At 45.0% G+C, this 19,648-nt stretch overlaps 2 protein-coding genes across 2 annotated transcripts in view; one reads left to right on the forward strand and one right to left on the reverse strand.

Annotated features, from left to right (window-relative positions):
• The first annotated feature begins 4,171 nt into the window (after positions 1-4,171).
• On the forward strand, positions 4,172-5,455 carry gphb5 (glycoprotein hormone subunit beta 5). The gene is made up of 3 exons (XM_044048237.1): positions 4,172-4,402; positions 4,639-4,822; positions 5,228-5,455. The coding sequence occupies exons 1-3, from the start codon at positions 4,320-4,322 to the stop codon at positions 5,414-5,416; spliced, it is 456 nt and encodes a 151-aa protein (XP_043904172.1). The 5' UTR covers positions 4,172-4,319; the 3' UTR covers positions 5,417-5,455.
• An 8,275-nt stretch (positions 5,456-13,730) lies between these two features.
• Positions 13,731-19,648, reverse strand: part of kcnh5b (potassium voltage-gated channel, subfamily H (eag-related), member 5b) — a 73,993-nt gene continuing 68,075 nt past the window's right edge. Inside the window, exon 13 of the mRNA XM_044048234.1 lies at positions 13,731-15,382. Within this exon, the coding sequence (XP_043904169.1) occupies positions 14,225-15,382 (1,158 nt within the window). The 3' untranslated portion in view covers positions 13,731-14,224. The remainder of the gene's footprint in view (positions 15,383-19,648) is intronic.

The raw sequence follows: 19,648 nt of genomic DNA on the forward strand, positions 1-19,648 counted from the left end.
GAAAATACCACAGAAACACCAAAAAACATGTACAGGTTCAAAGTCACTTAAATCACATTCTCCCCCAAAAAAATGCCCCTGACGAGAGAACTGCTAATGTTTAACTGCTTTATTAGGTACACCACGTTTTATATTGATAAGCAATTAATTAATTAAACAGGTGTAACTAATAAAGTGATCAGTGTGTACAAAAGCTAAAATCATAAAATAGATTTAGTCAATGTTCCCCAAAGACAAACATTTACCTGTGAACCCGCTAACATGCATGAATTTATCATTTTACTGCACTGAAATCAGTGACGTTAGCTAGCGAGCTAGCGGAACGTTAGCTAGCGAGCTAGCGGAACGTTAGCTAGCGAGCTAGCGGAACGTTAGCTAGCGAGCTAGCGGAACGTTAGCTAGCGAGCTAGCGGAACGTTAGCTAGCGAGCTAGCGGAACGTTAGCTAGCGAGCTAGCGAAACGTTAGCAAGCTACCTCGCTCTGACTCAAACGTTTTCTTTTTGACACAAAACCGCAAAAGTAAATTCGACTCAAGTGGAATAACGGTGACGTTACTGTATATGACAGACTGAAATGTGCAATGTGACATTTTGTTAGTGCCAACAACAACAATAAAAAGCAGTTTTAGCTTGTTACGCCACCAAACTTCGTCCAAACGTCTCCGCCATATTTGGAGGTTTGATTTCTGAAAATGATGGTAAATTTCATTCGTTCATAAATATGTCCCACCATGACCCTCTGTAATATGTATAAATGTGAGCTTTTTGAATATTTCCAGTAATTGTTGTTTTCTTTTTAATATGTAGCCAAAAAAAAATCATAAATTAGTTAATTTATAAAACTGTACCAGTAAATAAAATTATGCAAGAAAATGGAAACAGGGTAAATGGAAATTTAGTGGGTTTTATCTATTATTTAATATAAATTTACAGCACATGTGGTTGTATTTCCATTATTATTTCTGATTCTTATGAAGAATATTTTAGACTATATGTGGTTGAAAAGATCAATGGTGTGATTTATATGCAACTTTATTGTGATTCTTATAATTAGCATTCATTAAGGTTACCACCCCATTCTGAGAAGAATGTTAAACGTTGCATCCCATAAAACAAGTTCAAACACAAATACACGGGCAAAAAAAACGCTTAAAGCGACTGTTGTCATTATTGTGACGTGTTGCACGTTTCAAAATGTGCAATCAATTAAACGAATAATGTACTTTTTTTCTATTAGAGGTAAAAAGAGAATATTAATAAGGTAAAAAACAGGCAAAATTATAATAGAAATGCAGTATAATATACAATATAAACATTATAAAGCACATTACAAACATAATATTTAATGTAGGAAGAACACATAATTCCATATATATATACTTTAAAGTAAAACTTAAAGAGGTTTTAAGGATAAAAAGACAAGCTGCAGCAATGCTGTTCTGAAATGTTGTTAAGACAAGGTTCAATACTAAAAGTGAGCAGCAGAGGTCAGCACAACATCATGGTATAAACTGACCTGAAGGTTTTCTGCTGGGATTTCCCTGTTTTGTCTTTAGTTGTCCATAAACTCCTGTTTTCACCTGCAAATCGAACAAAAACAATCAAGAATTCCCATTACGTACATCATGAAAAACAACCTTTCATTTATTTTTTAACTATTTTCCCCAAAAATAACCCATTATTTCACAATAGTTTGAAGCTTGGTCTTTTATGGCTTGTCACTGCGTCTAAGTTTGTGGAATAATTAAAAAAAATAATATGCATAGCAATATTATTTTAACAAAGGTTCAAATTATACAGTACATCCATAGAAAATATTTTTTTTAAATGTGCATGAGGTGCTAGAAAGCGATGAAAAATTAAAGTTCCATGAGTCACCGTCACCTGCATGAAGATCATGTTAAAGTGTCAGAAGCTCAAGAACATGCTGAGCTGACTTCTTCCAGATCGGTCCACTGCTGCTGCTGCTGCTGCTGCTGCTGCTGCTGCTGCTGCTGCTGCTGCTGCTGCTGCTGCTGCTTTTCAGCCTGGTTTTCCTCATAATTTCCATGTGGACGTCTTTAACCGTGTGACTTTCCAGGCAGCAATATCTGGAATTTTCTCATTAAAACTTAATAAAAATGCAGAAATTGTCTCACTATTTGGCAAACGTCCTGTCACTGCGACCTCAGTTTGCTCGCTCCGCCATGTTGGCAGGAAAAACTCATCCTGATCTGTTAAGATGTCACTGCTACATTTAAACTGACGGCAAATCGGTAATCGGGATCAAATCCAGATTAAACTCTGTGTGAGAGTAGAGTGTCTGATCCTGCGAACACAAGCTTAATTTAAATTGATGAAGCTCCAAATATCACGGGACTCAGTTTGCCCTCTCCGCCATGTTGGCAGGAAGAACTCATCCCTGTCTGTTAAGAGGTCATTGTTACATTTAAACTGATGCCAAACCCGTAATCTAGATCACTAGAGATTACACATACCAGATTACGTTCAAATTGGATGAGTTTTGACAGAGATATAACATATTTTGTTTTACAGTTTTGCCCATTAATAAGAAACAGGGATTTCTTGAAAATGTGATCATTTTTGCGACGTCATCAGTGGGTAGATTATAATCAAAATTGAACGGGAAACAGGGTCGGGTGATCACCTACACGTCGAGGAAAATTCAGATTGATCCGTCAAAAAAACAACAGACAGGAAGTTGCAAACAGAGAAAACAAAAGTGCAGATAAACCCGCGTCCATGAAAACATTACTACCTCCAAAATGAATATTTCATTAATTTGCAGATAACTACACAAAAGCCAGATTATACAAATGCACGTTTCGTCTCTGATGGATTACAAGTGTCATCATCCTAATCCTATTATTATTCTCCTGACATGCACATTTTTCCATGAAAGCCTCCACTTGTGTGATTCTCTCTGCTGCGGTGAATCTGTCTTTCCTAATCTCACTGTAATTCCTTTGCCTCAACTTTCAACATCTCAAGATTCATCAGTTCTGCTCTGCCGGCTCCACGTCGCCCCCCCCGGGGGGGTTTTACGACAAAGGTAATTTCTTGATGAGACGTTTACTCACCTGGATCTTCTCCGTCGTCCTCCTGTCATTGTCTCGCGATGCCTCCTCCAACATTCTCCTCCTCCTAAAATGCTTTAAAAACACTCTAACATCGTTACTGTTCACATGAAATAACTTCATTTAAAAAATCAGCATCAATTCTGACCAATCCTGTGGCAGTATGAGGTAGAGACTCTTGTGTGAGCGCCCCCTGCAGCGAGAACGGCTGTCAAAAGACTCAGAAATCCTTAAGATATCTTAAGAATAAACTCAAGTTTGTAAACCACTCACTCTCCCACACCAAAGCCCATAGAGAAAATCAGTGATTTTAACTCGCGGGGGACACAGGAGCTGCTGGTCCACTGCTGCCTCGTGTGGTCACTTTGTGTCACTGAGTTAAATCTAAACAAAGATTTTTAAATTCAGAATTGACAAAATAACTAATTAGAAGTTAGTGATGGAGGCAGCAGAGGATCAACAACTCCTGTGTGTGTGATGTTAAAATCACTGGTTTTTCTCTGTGGGCTTTGGTGTGGGAGAGTGAGTGGTTTACAAACGTCACTTTCCTGTTGGAGAGGTCTGTCTCACGGTTAAAGATAAAGACGTGAACGTGTTCTAAAGACGTGAAGATGACTGTGTGAGTTCTTCATGTACAGTAACAGAAAGTGACTCGTCATTTTAAATGGATAAGTGACAGAACAGCGTCAAGAACAGGAGCTGGAGAGTGAAGTGATGAACGTGTGCGTGTGTGAACAGGAGCTGGGATGAGTGAAGTGATGAACGTGTGCGTGTGTGAACAGGAGCTGGGATGAGTGATGATGAACGTGTGCGTGTGTGAACAGGAGCTGGGATGAGTGACCCACACAGAGACAGAGACAGACAGACGCGGTGTTGTTGCTCTTCTTTTTCCGTGTGGATGAGCGTGAACAAAAGCACTGACTCTCTTTCTAATCAGGCTAATGGAGATGAGCAGAGACAGGTAAGAGAGGCCTCTGGAGGGGATTCAGACGAGGAGGAGACACCGAGGCGAGGACGTCGACTCTCAGGAGGACACGGGAGGACGATAAAAGAGCTCCGCCTCGTCCTGTCCTGTCCCGTCCCGTCAGATCCAGGTTGAGGTGTGAGGAGGAGGAGACAGTGACAGGTTCTGTGGTTCATGAGAGACGTTTAACGCCATCAGAGGACAAACTCACAGCTGAAGACGCTGCTGTGACACAGCCACTGGATGCTAGTGTCCTTTTCATGAGTCAGCACATTTAAATGCCACCGCGTTTGACTGTGAGACGACAGGTGTCCTCGCTGACAGCTGACATGACGCTGCAGAGGAAGAAGAAGAAGACGTGGTGAGTGAATTCAAACTGTCGTTGTTATTCTGGTTACTTAATGTATATACACTGTACAGTCTATTCTATTTTCTAATAATATTAATAGCTCAATAGAAAAGCTTTTTAACACTTATATAAACTCTAATACTAATGGATCAAATTAAACTCTCCTAAATGCCACAGACTGGACCTTTAATCTGGATGAATTATTAATGCAATCTGACTTATGCTGTCCTTGCTCTCGTCACCTGCAGGGGGCGTGGCCTGCTGCTCTGCTGCCTCCTGCTGTGGGTGAGCGGAGGCGGAGTTTCAGGCGTGAACCTGCGGCGCTTCGTCGGCTGCGCCGTCAGAGAGTTCACTTTCCTCGCCAAGAAACCAGGCTGCAAGGCCATGCACGTCACCACTGACGCCTGCTGGGGGCGCTGCGAGACCTGGGAGGTGAGACACATGAGAGAGAGACAGACAGAGAGAGAAAGGAAAGAAAGCAGATACTCAGAGAGGGAGAGGGAATTAGTAAGGTAAGGAAGCTAGAGGAGGACAGGAAAGGAAAGAAAGCAGAGGAGAGGAAAGGAAGCAGAGAAGAGAGGAAAGTGAAAGGAAGAAGGCAACATGTAAGGAAATACAGGAGGAGAAAAGGAAAGAAGACTTAAAGGGTATGAGAGAGGAAAGGAAATGAGAGTACATGAGGGGAGAGGAAAGTGAATAAACTCAGAATATTGGTGAGGAAATGAGAGGAGGAAAGGAAGGAGATGACATTTATGTTACCTTTGTACATTTACAACTTTTACAATGTGTGTCTGTCTCTCCCTCTGTCTGTCTGTCTCTCTCTCTCTCTCTGTATAGAAGCCTGTGGTTGATCGTCCGTACGTACAGTCTCATCAGACTGTTTGTACCTATAATGAAAGTAAACTGATCACAGTCAAACTTCAGTGTCAGTCTGACGTCGACCCGTCCTACACTTACCCTGAAGCTCTGACGTGTCACTGCGGTGTGTGTGTGACCAGGACCACCGAGTGTCTGACCTTTGTCTGACCTTTGTCTGACCTTTGTCTGACCTCCACACACACACACACTCAGGTCTAACGAGCCTCATCCTCCCGTCGAACTCTGATTATTCTTCTAAAGGTCTAATTATTAAAGAGGTCACATGATCACGTGGTCACATGGCTCATTTGTGGGGACTTTAAAGGATTAGAATTGGGGTAAGGGTAAAGGTAAGGGTTAAGGTACTTGATGGGATGGTTAAGGTAAGGGGCCAGGGAATGCATTAAGCCAATGATGTGTCCTCACTAAGATATAAAAACAAGTATGTGTGTGTGTGTATTCTTGTTTTCTGTCATAAACACTGTCCTCGTCAGGACCAGCAGTCCTCATGGAGACCAAAACCTGGTTCAGGTGCAAAAACCAAGTGCACACGTCACTGAGCCACAATAATTCACTCATGAATAAAAACATGGAAACCTTCCGTCTGTGATTAAAAACATTTACAGTAAAGTTTCCTGGTTTCACGTCTCGTTCCTCTGACCTTCGACTAAATCACACGTTCATCATCATCATCATCATCATCATCATCGTGACTCAGTTAGTTTAAACATAATCAATACTCACCATCGACTCGTCCTCATTAGAAGCTGCAGCTGCACTGATAACTGATGACCTCTGACCTCTGGAACAGTGAGAGACGTCCTAGAAGGCAGAGGTCACACACACACAGTGATTGAGTGAGTGAGTGAGTGAGTGAGCCCATGTTGCAGTGTGTGAATGTGAGTGAAAGATGTGTGAATGGCTGAAAACTGACCATAATATTAACTCTTCTTCTTCTGATTATATTTGGTAGTAATGTAGTGGAGTAAAAGTACATATAAATATATTTAGTGACATTCATTCATTCATTCATTCATGCTCCTCAGTCAGTGGAGGAGGTGTTTTCACAGAACCTGGACCGGGCTTTTTTTAAACGGGTTATTCTGAGGTCGGATTGATCTTTTTTAGAACTTTCAAACGTTTCAGCACATTTTCATCAACACACTGATTCTAAACCACGACACTCAGCGTTTTCACAGCGAACAATGACTCAGCAGATGAGACACAGACACATTTACATCAAACTAACAGAGAAGAAAATCCACACACACATTCCCACTGGTGAAAAACCAGTTTAAACTCTGGAGTCTGATCAGTGAGAATGTAGAGTATGAGTTACCACGCTTCTCTGTCTCTGTCTGTCCCTCTGTCTCTGTCTGTCCCTCTGTCTCTGTGTCTCTGGTTAAGATTTGATGACACAGGTGAGTGGCTTGCACTAACTTCCTCTCTCCTGCCCGACAGGAAGCGGCTGAGATTATGAATAACATGACGACTCCTGCAGGGACGTGAGGAGGAGGAGGAGGAGGCTGCAGCTCAGTGAGATGAGGACATCTCACTTCCTCTGAGGACAAACCTCACTGTCGATGTTTATCTCCTTTATTAGCACCGACATAATGAGACGGAGGTGACGGCGAACGGATGAACTCACTTTAGCTCCGGGGAGATTCTGAGATTCTGCACACGGTGTTTTCTCTTTTTTTACCCTCATACACCTTCATCTTCAGATGTCGATGGGACGGTTCAATGTCTTGTTGAGGGGAGATTGGGGGCTGTCTCCACCGCCCCCTACTGTCTGTTAGAGGAAAACCAGCAAAACCCGGAGTCCTCAGAATCAGGAGGTCTTGCGAGAGGCCATCTGACGGAGCGAGGGGCCAGGAGTAAACATCTGTGGACCATCTGTGGACCATCTGTGGACCATGTCCACCATATAAATATGTGTCAGTTTAAGTCGACACCATCTTAAGAACGTGTTCACGTCTTTATCTCACTGTGAGACAGACTTTTCCAACAGGAAACTGAAGTCTGTGAACCACTCACTCTCCCACAGGGACACAGGAGCTGCTGGTCTACTGCTGCCTCGTGTGGTCACTTTGTGTCACTGAAGTAAAAATGCTGAATCCAGAAAAATAAGACGTTTATTTAGTGATGGAGGCAGCAGTGGATCAACAGCTCCTGTGTCCCTGTGAGCTAAAATCACTGATTTTCTCTAGGGGCTTTGGTGACAATTTTAAATGTCTTTGGTGACAATTTTAAATGTCTTTTATACATTCATTTATATTACATATAAGCCCCGCCCACATCTCCCTTTACCCTCAACACTTTGATTTTAAGCCATTTATTTCGGCATCAAACTTACGTATGAATATTATTTTGTGTACTTACTTAAACTTTAGTCCTGACGATGACGATGAGTCGTTTTCTGTCCAGATGTCCAGATGTCCAGACACCGTCGTCCTGTGGACAGTTACACACTCAGCATCTGACGCAGATAAAGCCATGGTGCAAAAAAACAACAGACAATTCCAAATAAATCACACAAATGCAGTGGAAACAGTAAAAAAAAATTAAATAAAAATGCACAGATGTAACCTTTAATAACGTCGGCGTGCTGTGACATCATCGGGGAACGAGCCAGAAAATGACTGACGATAAATAATAGATGAGACTGTTTCAGACTCAAAGAGGATCAATGACCTCATCAGCCTCTGAAGATCCAGAGGGAGCCACCAGTTTATTAACAGGCAAACCTTCAAACTGAAAGACAACGCGCTGCACCACTGAGCCGCCGTCGTCCCCCAGAGTTCACTTTAAATCCACAGATATACGTCACAGAAGCTGACACTTACACTGCCCCCTGGTGGTTATTCCAGACGTGCATAAACTCTTCATACCGCTTACACATCAAATAAACGCGATATTTCAGTCTGCCTACAGGGCAGCTGTGAGTCTGGATGCTAATTTCAGCGTCGGGGATCAGTCGCTGATTCTCCTTCAAATTACCAGTGTGTGTGTGTGTGTGTGTGTGTGTGTGTGTGTGTGTGTGTGTGTGTGTGTGTGTGTGTGGTATTTAGGGCCTGCCAGGGAGATAGACATGAGCTAACAGCTAAGTCATGATTAAATAAATTGAGATTAATCTAATTTAAATACGCACCCTGAAACAAACAATATTTAATAGAGTTCATAATTGTTATTAGACAGAATAAGAGTTTTAATCCCTGCAGTTGACAAAGTTCAGGCCTAATATGCTTTAATTTTACAGATTAAACACAATAATGGTAATTAAATACACTTTAAAGTGACATTTTACACTTGATTTAAAAAATGTCACCTTACATGAAAAATGTTTTAATGATTTTTTTTTTTCCTGACTCACTGTGTGAGTGTGTGTGTGCGCGCACGTGTGTGTGTGTGTGTGTGTGATGTAACCGAGTGAAAACTTCTCCACGCGGACGTTTGATCAATAAAAAAAAATGACAAGAACTTTCCATTTCTTTCTGCTCCATTTAATGTGGTTTCCTGTGTGAAAGTCACCTCTCACACACACACACACACACACACACCTTAATCTCAGTTTAATCTGGGCAGCGTCTTATTTTCAACATTCAACATTCACTCATACTTTCTCTTCTGAATGATATTTGATGAGTCATCACATCAATACTCATGAAAGAGTTAAAACAATAATCCAGGGTTAGACAAAATCCTGCTGTGTCATGAAAGAGTTCAAGAAAAATCCTGATGAGTCATGAATGGGTTAGAGAAAATCCTGATGAGTCATGAATGAGTAAGAGAAAATCCTGATGAGTCATGAATGAGTTAGAGGAAATCCTGATGAGTCATGAATGAGTTAAATAAATCCTGATGAGTTCAGAGAGAGAGAGAGTGTTTAATCCCAGACGTTTGTTTATTAATCTGAAACCACAGTTCAATTGTAAAACAACATGAACGTCAGCTGCAAAAAAAACAGAAACCGTCAATAAATACAATAAAATAAAATAAACTGTCGAAATTCATAACAGAATATTCCAGAAGAAACGAGAGAAAGGAATCATCCAGAGATTAAATGAAATCAGATTATGAAGAAAGAGAAAAAAAAGATTCCGTCAACAATCAGCAAATTTATTTATGTTTTCGTCAACTTTAAGAATCAAATCAAAAAAACGTTTTTGATAAATGAATAATGAAGCCTGAGGAGGGGGTGGAGCCATGATGTCAACATGATGAGGAGGCGGAGCCATGATGTCAACATGAAGAGGAGGGGAGATGAAGAAAAAACAAGAGGAGGAGAAAGAGTGAAGGAAGAGAATGAAAATAGGAAGAAAAGTTAAAAGAGTTGAAAGAAGAAGAACATGAGGAGAAGAAGAAAGAGGACAGGAAGAGACGTGCGTTCACAATCTTTAATAATAAATAAATAAAAGTAAACAATCACAGATATTTTCCTCTTATTCATTCATTTATTGCCAGTTTTTAAAAAATATTGCAGCAGATTTTTTTACACAAATAAACGCCGACTTATTTGTTTTTGTGCCGTTTGTTACTTTGTCATAGATTAGCACGTAGCATTTAGCACGTCAGCCGCTGACATCACTATTTTTTGAAGTGACAGAGAAACACACTGTGACCTTGTGGTGGCGCTGTTTTAATTTGCTTTGGAGAGCGACGCCCTCTAGTGGAGGCTGTGAGTCCACAATGTGAGATTTTCACATTTTATTGACAGTTTATTATTTTGATTGTGTGTTTTTGTGCTAACGCTGTATTTTTTTATTTTGTTAAATGTTCTGGAAGCCAAATCTACATGTTTTTGTTTCTTCTTCACTTCTTCCACTTTTATTTGCTCGTTCATGGTTTAAAAAAAATCAAAGAATCCACATATTTGTGAATGCAGACGAGATTTCAGAGACAGTTTCATGCAGCGTCTCAATTTAAAGATTTCCTGTAGAAAAACGCAAACGAACGACGCTGAAAGCAACATTTTATGAATCACATGTTGCATAGCTTTGCTCAGTATCAGTGTGTGTGTGTGTGTGTGTGTGTGTGTGTGTACAGCAGCCATCACCATCACCAAAGTGAAAACAAACGCCGCTGAGCAAGGCACTTACCACCTGACTGCTGCAGGAGGAATCTGCTCAGAGAAAACAGGAGGAAACAACCGGGATTTTAAATAAAAAGTCCTCATTTACACGACACCTGCCTTTAAAAGCGGTGTCATAATCCAGATTAAAACGTGACAGAATCGTAACGTCTCTAGTCACATTTAACATCAATAATTATAATAATCTTCATCCAGGTTTTATTCTTCATATATAAAGACATTAAAGTGAATATTTCAGCTGATACTCTTTAAATGTTATTGTTCATGTTTGTCACTTGTTGACCTCTGACCTCTCTGCTGTTGTAACCCCCAGTGTGGGATGAAAGAAATGTAATCCAACATAATCTAACCTAATCTAATGTAGGCTAACGTAATCTAATGTAGTCTAACGTAATCTAATGTAATCTAATGTAATCTAATGTCGTCTAACGTAATCTAATGTAATCTAATGTAATCACATTGTCCTTTGGTTTTTGTTTCACCTGAACTCTGACGTCACATCTGTCCGTTCTCTGTCACCTGGTTCACTCACACGCCGTCACACTGTGTAAACAAACACAAACAGGAAGTGACTTAAACAACTTTGATGACGGCGTCTCTGTCTGTGCGTCTGTAAAAGGCCTGTGCGCCACGCCTGCGCGCCTCAACACAAACAGGCAAGTGTGCCCAGCGCCTGCGTCTGCAACGCCTGTGCGTCTGCGTCTGCACGCCTGTAACTTTGCGCGCCTGACGCCTGTGCGTCTGTGTCTGTGGGCGCCTGCACGCCTGCGCGCCTGCACGCCGCCAGCGCCTGCACGCCTGTGTGTGTGCTGCCTGTGCGCCTACGCCTGTGTGCTGCACGCCTGTGTGTGCCGCGCGCCTGCGCTGCTGCCGGCCCTGCGCCTGCGCGCCTGGCCTGTGCGCGCCTGCACGCCTGGCCTGTACTGTACGCCTGTACGCCTGTGCCTGCCTGCACGCCTGTACGCCTGTGTGTCTCACGCCTGCGCCTGTAACGCCTGCGCGCCTGTACGCCTGTGTGTCTGTGCGCCTGTGCGTCTGCCCTGTGTCTGTACGCCTGTGTGTTCAGCGCCTGCGTCTGCAGCGCTGCGTTCAGCGCCTGTGCCTGTGTCTGTATCGCCTGTATGCCTGCGTGTCTGCACGCCTGCTGTGTGCGCTGTGCCGCCTGCGTCGTGCCGCCTGCGTCTGCATGCGCCTGCCTGCATGTCTGTGCCTGCACGCCTGTGCGGTGTCAAGGCAGCGTCTGTATGTCTGTGCTGCCTGTGTCTCTGTCGCCTGTCGCGTGCTGCCTGCCTGCGTCTGTGCGCCTGCACGCCTGTGTCTGCAGCGTCTGTAACTGTGTGCCTGCACGCCTGTGTGTCTGGTAACGTGGGTGTCTGTCGCCTGGTGTCTGTGCGTCTGTCTGTATGTCCAGCGCCTGTACGCCTGTGCGCAGGTATGCAGCGCCTGTGCATCTGTGAGTCTGTGTGTCTGCAGCGCCTGCGTCTGCAGCGCCTGTCTGGTATGTCTGCGCGCCTGTGTGTCTGACGCCTGTGCGTGTACGCGCGCCTGTGTGTCTGTGTGCGGCCTGCGCTGGCGCCTGTTCAGCGCCTGTGGGTGTCTGCACGCCTGCGTGTCTGCACGCCTGTGTGTCTGTACGCCTGTGTGTTCACGCCTGGTGTGACAGCGCCTGGGTGTGTGCTGCCTGGGTGTTCAGCGCCTGTCTTGCGCTGTGCGGTAGCCGCCTGTGCGTCTGCATGCCAGCGCCTGTGGTCTGTCTGTATCGCCTGTGCGCCTGTTGCCGCCTGTGTGTCTGTGTCTGTGCTGCCTGGGTGTCTGCAGCGCCTGTCCGCTGTGTGTCTGTGTCTGCACGCCTGGGTGTGCGCCTGTTCCGCCTGCGCGCCTGTGTGTCTGTCTGTGTGTTCAGCGCCTGCACGCCTGTGCGCCTGTCTGTGCGTCTGTGCCTGTGTGTCTGTCCGCCTGTGCGCGTGTTCTGCGCCTGCACGCCTGCGCGCCTGTGTGTCTGTCTGCAGCGGCCTGCGCGCCTGCGTGTCTGTACGTGTGTATGTGTGTGTCTGTGCGTCTGTCTGTCTGTCTGTCTGTGTGTCGTCATTCCTCCTGAACCTGATTTAAACTCTGACTGAAAATATGTGACGGGTTAAAAAGAACGTTAAAAATAAAACGAGTGATAAATTACGTTCAACACTCTGGAAGACAAATCTGTGTGATTTTCTTTCTTCTTCATTTAATCCCACTTTACGTCCACTTTTATTTACTCATTCGTGGTTTTTAAAAACCACATATTTCTTCAAATGATTGAAAAATAAAAAACACTCAAACTGATGAAGTGATTTTCAGAAAATGTGGACGTGAATGTGTCCACTTTGGGACAAATAAAACGGTCTGAGGTGATGTTTCAAAGATTTCTTTTAGCCGAGCGACAGAGAATAAATCAGGCTTAATTCTGTCTGTCTGTGTGTGTCTGTGTCTGTGTGTGTGTGTGTGTCTGTGTAGTGAGGGACGAGTGCAGCAGCTGGACGAGGACGAGGGCCAGAATCTGAACAAACGTCAGGGTTTCACATCCAGAGTCGCAGTCTGACACACACTGGAGCATAAAACTGCTCCTTTGCATGCACGTTTAAAAACAAACAAACAAACAAACAAACAAACATCATCAATATAATTATTACTGGAGCTCGTGTGTGTGTGTGTGTGTGTGTGTGTGACCTCTGACCCAAAGTGCTTCCCGTCACATCCCTGATTCATGCAGAGGAACATAAACAATTCAGCGACGTGATTAAGAAACAAAGGTCTAACATCCAGATTATGCATAGACACGAGGAGGAGGAGGAGGAGGAGGAGGAGGAGGAGGATTCAAAGAAAAACAACCGTTTGAAAGGAGATCAAATTATTACAAAGAAGCAAAAAACAAACAACTTCATGTTATTTCGAGGGCGACGAGGAGAGAGAAGGAGAGAGAAGGAGAGAGGGAGAGAGCAGGGAAAATTAACCTTAATCCATTCCTCTATACTCTAAATAATCCATGCATATTTCCTCTACCTGTAAACTCATCACTGTTATTTAAAAGAAAAGTTTGGTGGCTTCTGGAATGTCGTGTACGAGTCACTGACACACAGTCGACACTCTCTCACACCAAAGTCCATAGAGAAAATCAGTGGTTTGAACATCACACGCACACACACACACACACACACACACTCCATCTGCCTCCATCGCTAACTTCAAACGTCTTATTTCGTCAATTCGGCTTTTGAAAAACTTCATTCAGATTGACTTCAGTGACACACAGTGACCACACGAGGCAGCAGAGGACCAGCAGCTCCTGTGTCCCTGTGAGCTACAATCAGTGATGTTCTCTCTGGGCTTTGGTGTGTGAGCGTGAGTGTTTTACAAACTTCAGTTTCCTGTTGGAGATCTTTGTCTAACAGTGAGATAAAGACGTGAACTTATCCTTTAAAGTGATGCAGTAGATTTTTTAACCGTGCGTCGCCTCGTCACACAAACACACTTCAGAAAAACCGCCGACCTCATCACTCCAGCGTTTATAGTGCTACTAATATGCAAACCCTGAATGTCCACATAGTAAATTATCAATGAAAAATATTGGTATGTACAGTTTTAGCTCCATAAAATGTCTCTTTAAACTGGACGTGCATGCAGTCAACTGCATCATATACAGGCAGATCACATCAGACGTCGTTTCTTTGGCAGACCAGAATCCAGCTGGACATGCATAGAGAGGTATGTACAATCAGAAAAGACCCGCCGTCACCGCCGCGTGTCCACGCTCACGGGACCCGGGACGTCAGAGTCCGTGTGCAAATGTTAAAGGAGACAGTTTGGTTGCGTCTCTCCAGCGGCGCGAGCGTCCGCTGGTGCAGCTGTCTTCAGAGCGTCTCGTCCTTCTCTGAGTCTGGAGACACCGGCCTGGACACGGTGAAAATGTCCTGACGTTGGATTTTGGTTTTGGGCGTGGTGGCGGCGGCGGCGACGGCGGTGGTGGAGGTGTTGGACGCCGGCCCCGCGGACGGTGTCCTCTTCTCCGACAGCAGTTTGATGATTTCTGCCACCTGACTCTCCAGCGCCCCCAGTCGTCCTCCCAGGGTCTGGATGTCGTCCCTCAGCTCCAGCCGCGTCTCGTGCAGCGCCGCCTGCAGGGCCTGCTCCGGGATGGGGCAGAACGGGTGAGGGGACCCCGCCCCTCCGGAGGGGAGGGGACTGTGGAGCAGCGGCGTGACGGCGGCCGGCGTGCGCGCCTCGCCCGCGCGGTCGATGCGCAGCTCGCTCTTGGTGATGCCGCTGTCGCACGAGTCCGTCTTCCGGAGCGGGTTGCTGCTCGACGCCACGCCCTCCTCCACGTCCCCGCCCCTCCTCGCCTCCTGACCTTTGCCCTCCTGCGAGAGCATCTCCACGGAAACGGCCTTCACGCTGTTGTTGAGCCCCTCCTTCCTGGCCTCCACGGGGGCCATGTTGTTCTTCAGGCGCATCCAGGCGCTGGCTCTGGCGGCCGGCCTGGCGAGCGCGGGGCTGCTGCTGACCTTCGGCCGCGGGGCGTGCTCGACCGCAGAGCTGGGCTGCAGCTCCATGATGTCACAGTTGTTCTGTTTGGCCGCGGGCTCGACGGCAGCGGAGGAGGCGTGACCGTACGCCAGCGAGCTCTGCATGGGCGTGACCTGGGACACGGTGAGCACGCTGCTGCCGCAGGGCGGAGCTCCGTTCTGCAGGGACGAGCAGTGCGCCCTCTGCAGGCTGAGTGGCAGCGAGTGCTGCAGGCTGGAGTGACTGAGCTGGAGGCTGCGCGGGTGCAGCTGCTGCTGCTGCTGCTGCTGCTGCTGCTGCTGCTGCTCCACCTGCAGCTGGTTCTTCTCCAGGTCCAGCTGAGCGCCGGACGGCGCCCCCTGGCTGCGGAGCTCCTTCTGCTGCTTGAACTTCTGGAAGAGCTTGCGCACCGGGTGGTCCTGCGGGATGGTGAGCTGCACCTCGTTCTTGGCGCGCTGCCGCTCCTCCTCCTCCTTCTTCACCTCACTGATCTTGCGGAAAATTATCTGTAGCAGGAAAAACACACAGTGAGCAGTGAGACACGGACGAGGAGACGAGTGAGAAACTGAGTCCAGCTGCTGAAAAAAGGCTCGTTTAATAAAATCTACAACTCGACTGAGAATGTGTTCATTCATTCATCTCGCACCACTTCATCCTCCACACGAGGGTCACAGAATCTGCATGTTGCTGGACTGATGGAGAGAACCAGCACAAAGCACTGCACTAACACGTGACCTGAAAATATTATGCTATAAACAATATTATGATTAAAAAAAAGAAATAACCATAATTATCCTGATACAATGTTACTAAAGTCTGAGTTTTGCTCCTAAATGAAACCAGTGAATTGTGGTTTCTGAACAAAAAACAACAAAACACTTCAACATCTGCAGTTTATGGACGAATATCGAGCCTTTGCTATATCTACGATATCTTAAAAAACACGCTTCACGTCTTTATCTCACTGTTACACAGACTTTTCCAACAGGAAACTGACGTTTGTGAACCACTCACTCTCACACACCAAAGCCCATAGACAAAATCAGTGATTTTAGCTCACAGGGACACAGGAGCTGCTGAGCTTCTGCTGCCTCGTGTGGTCACTCTGTGTCACTGAGGTTAATCTGAACAAAGGATTTCAGATGCCGAATAATACAAAATAAGATGTTTGAACTTAGTGATGGAGGCAGCAGTGGATCAACAACTCCTGTGTGTGTGTGTGTGTGTGTCATGTTAAAATCACTGGTTTTCTCTATGGGCTTTGGTGTGGGAGAGTGATCTGCATTCTGGTCCTTTTTACAGTGCATGACTCAACACTTTTGTTGTTCTTAGACATTTTAATGCAGAAATGGTAGAAATTATACATATATATATTTATATCTATATCTATATAGATATATATACATATATATATATGTATATATATATATACATATACCAGTGCATGTAAAAGAAGAAACACGCTGCTTATCTTAACACTTATCTTCTCATATGAATAATAAATCCCTCTGTCGTATTCTCTGCCAACTGCTGCACATTAATCATCACGGATGAAGTTTCTTTTCCCACAATATAAAAAAAGAAAGAAAGAAGGAAGTTTTTTATTACTATTATTATTATTATTATTATTATTATTATTAGGATGATTATTATTATGGTATGTCAGTCCGTCTTAACTTTCCTCCACATGTCACATTTCCTCTGCAGTGCACTCTGCTGTGCTTCTGGAGATTTGTGTTAAATTATCCATCAGTGCTGTGAGGTTATTCAGCCTGAGCCTGGATCCACTTACACACTAATTACATCTGCAAAGACAGGGCTCCCTGGCAGGCAGACAGACAGGCAAGCAGACAGACAGACACACAGGCAACCTCCGAGTTCCACGTTTACGTTTAAACTTAAATTCTGCTAATAGACGGTGAAGCTGAGTCCATGTTTGATGATCTGCCGTCCGTCCATAACCCGAGCGCCCGAGCGCTTCCACCTCCTCAACTTCCTGCTCTCATCCATCAACACTTCCTGTTTGGCCAAATGTGACGCCGCGTCAATCATCTCAAATCTCCACAGGCAGAACACGCAGGATTAACACTTTTAATCTAATGAACTGAGACACAAGTGCACTTCTTTGTCTTTCTTCATCTTTCTGAAAAGGACAAGGCGTCCACTGTGTCTCTGTGTCTCTGTCTGTGTGTGAGACGACGATCCTGATCCAGGACCATGAACCTCATTAACGGACTTCCCTTTACGTCAAAATGTGTCACCATGTAAATAAGTGACGCGTTTGTGAGGCTGAGAGGACGACAAACAACAAAACAACAGGAAGCTACGAGTTCAAGCTCCACTACGCTGGTTTACAAACACTAATCCAGAGCGAGACACGACACCTAGACAAGAGACCGAGACACCAGAGCGAGACACCAGAGACACTAGGCGAGACACCAGAGACAAGACACCAGAGCAAGACACCAGAGCGAGACACCAGAGCGAGACACGAGGCCCCATAGAGTAAATCCGGTATTTTAGCTCACAGGGACACAGGAGCTGCTGGTCCACTGCTGCCTCGTGTGGTCACTTTGTGTCACTGACGTCAATCTGAACAAAAAATCAGACATTTGAAGTGAGTGATGGAGGCAGCAGTGGATCAACACCTCCTGTGTGTGTGATGTTAAAATCACTGATTTTCTCTATGGACTTTGGTGTGTGAGAGTGAGTCATATCGATGAGAGGACACAACAAACACAGGGTCATGTTTGTGAGCTGCCTGAACACATTCTATGGTTTTAAATATTCAAGAGCGGAGCAGACGGAGAGTGTCAGGATTTATTTAGTGTTTTCAAACACAGAGACAGAGAGAGAGAGAGAGACAGAGGGTGAGAGAGAGAGAGAGAGACAGCGAGAGAGAGAGAGGCTGAGTAATGTCTTCATTTTAGTCAGGTCATGATATTCTGCCTGGAGGGGAGAAATAAAATAGAAAACATTACATACTGGAAATCTGGAATAGAAAGAGAGGAGGAAATATTCTGTAAGATTAATGTGTGTATGTACGCACACACACACACACACACACACACACACACACACACACACACACACAGGCAGTTTATCACACACAGTTTTGCATATGTATGTACACTATAGTGTATTCTCTGTGGTAATAGTATTCATAGTTTTGTTTTGCTTTGTTCGACGCTCACTGAAAACAAAGCAAAGATTCATGGAGAAGTGTTTCTCACACACACACACACACACTGGGGACACACACACACACACACAGACACACACTCTCTCACACACACACAGACACACACTCACACACACACACAGACAGACACACACACAGACACACACACACAGACACACACACAGACACACACTCACACACACCACAGACACCACACTTTCTCTCACACACACGACAGACACACACACACACACACACACACAGACAGACACACACACAGACACACACACACAGACACACACACAGACAGACACACACACACACTCTCACACACACACAGACACACACACTCTCTCACACACACAGACAGACACACACCCACACAGACCACACACACACACACACACACAGACAGACACACACACACACACACACACAGACAGACAGACAGACACACACACAGACACACACTCACACACACACACTCTCTCACACACACACAGACAGACACACACACAGACACACACTCTCACACACTCTCACACACACACACACACACAGACACACACACAGACACACACTCTCACACACACTCTCCACACACAGACACACACACAGACACACACTCTCACACACACACGCACACAGAATAAAAATACAACAAGGAAGAGAGAGGAGGAGATAAGAAAAGCAACAAAACTCTTAACTTAATCCTCAAAAACCTTAACCCTGAACTTGTTATAGTTAAGGTTAATGATAAGTGTTTAGTCTGTTTAAATGAATGAACATCAATGCAGAGTCCTGTGAAGAACACCTGCACCAACCTGTGTGTGTGTGTGTGTGTGTGTGTGTGTGTGTGTCTCTGTGTGTGTGTGTGTGTGTGTGTGTGTGTGTGTCTCTGTGTGTGTGTGTGTGTGTGTGTGTCTCTGTGTGTGTGTGTGTGTGTGTGTGTGTGTGTGTGTGTGTGTGTGTGTGTGTCTCTGTGTGTGTGTGTGTGTGTGTGTGTGTGTGTGTGTGTGTGTGTGTGTGTGTCTGTGTGTGTGTGTGTGTGTGTGTGTGTGTGTGATATTGACTCATTACAGGAAGATGAGAATCACAAATTGTTAAATCACCTGACTCTGCAGACTCTGATGTAAAGAGAATTTATGTAATTACAGACATGAAGCCAACGCCAGCTCAGCACACACACACACACACACACACACGTGCACGCACACACACACACGTGCACACGCACACACACAGCAGCGCTCCGTCAAACTGTGTAAATTATGCAGAGTTTGTACTCAGAGTAATGAAACATGAGCTAACTGCGTCTCTGCTCTCGTCTCACGTTAACATGAACTGAAGAGACACCAGAAGTTGATATGAAAAGAAGAAGAAGAAGAAGAAGAAGAAGGAGTTTACTACTGCAGCAGCAGCAGCGGCAGCAGCGGCGGCAGCGGCGGCGGCGGCAGCGGCAGCAGCGGCAGCGGCAGCAGCAGCAGCAGCAGCAGCAGCGACAGGAAGTGCAGTCCAGCCACAGATGAAGCTGAGTGGGTTATTGATGAAGTTATTGATGAAGTTATTGATGAAGTTATTGATGAAGTTA

This window comes from Solea senegalensis, linkage group LG16, assembly GCF_019176455.1.
Source record: "Solea senegalensis isolate Sse05_10M linkage group LG16, IFAPA_SoseM_1, whole genome shotgun sequence".
Lineage (NCBI taxonomy): Eukaryota > Metazoa > Chordata > Actinopteri > Pleuronectiformes > Soleidae > Solea > Solea senegalensis.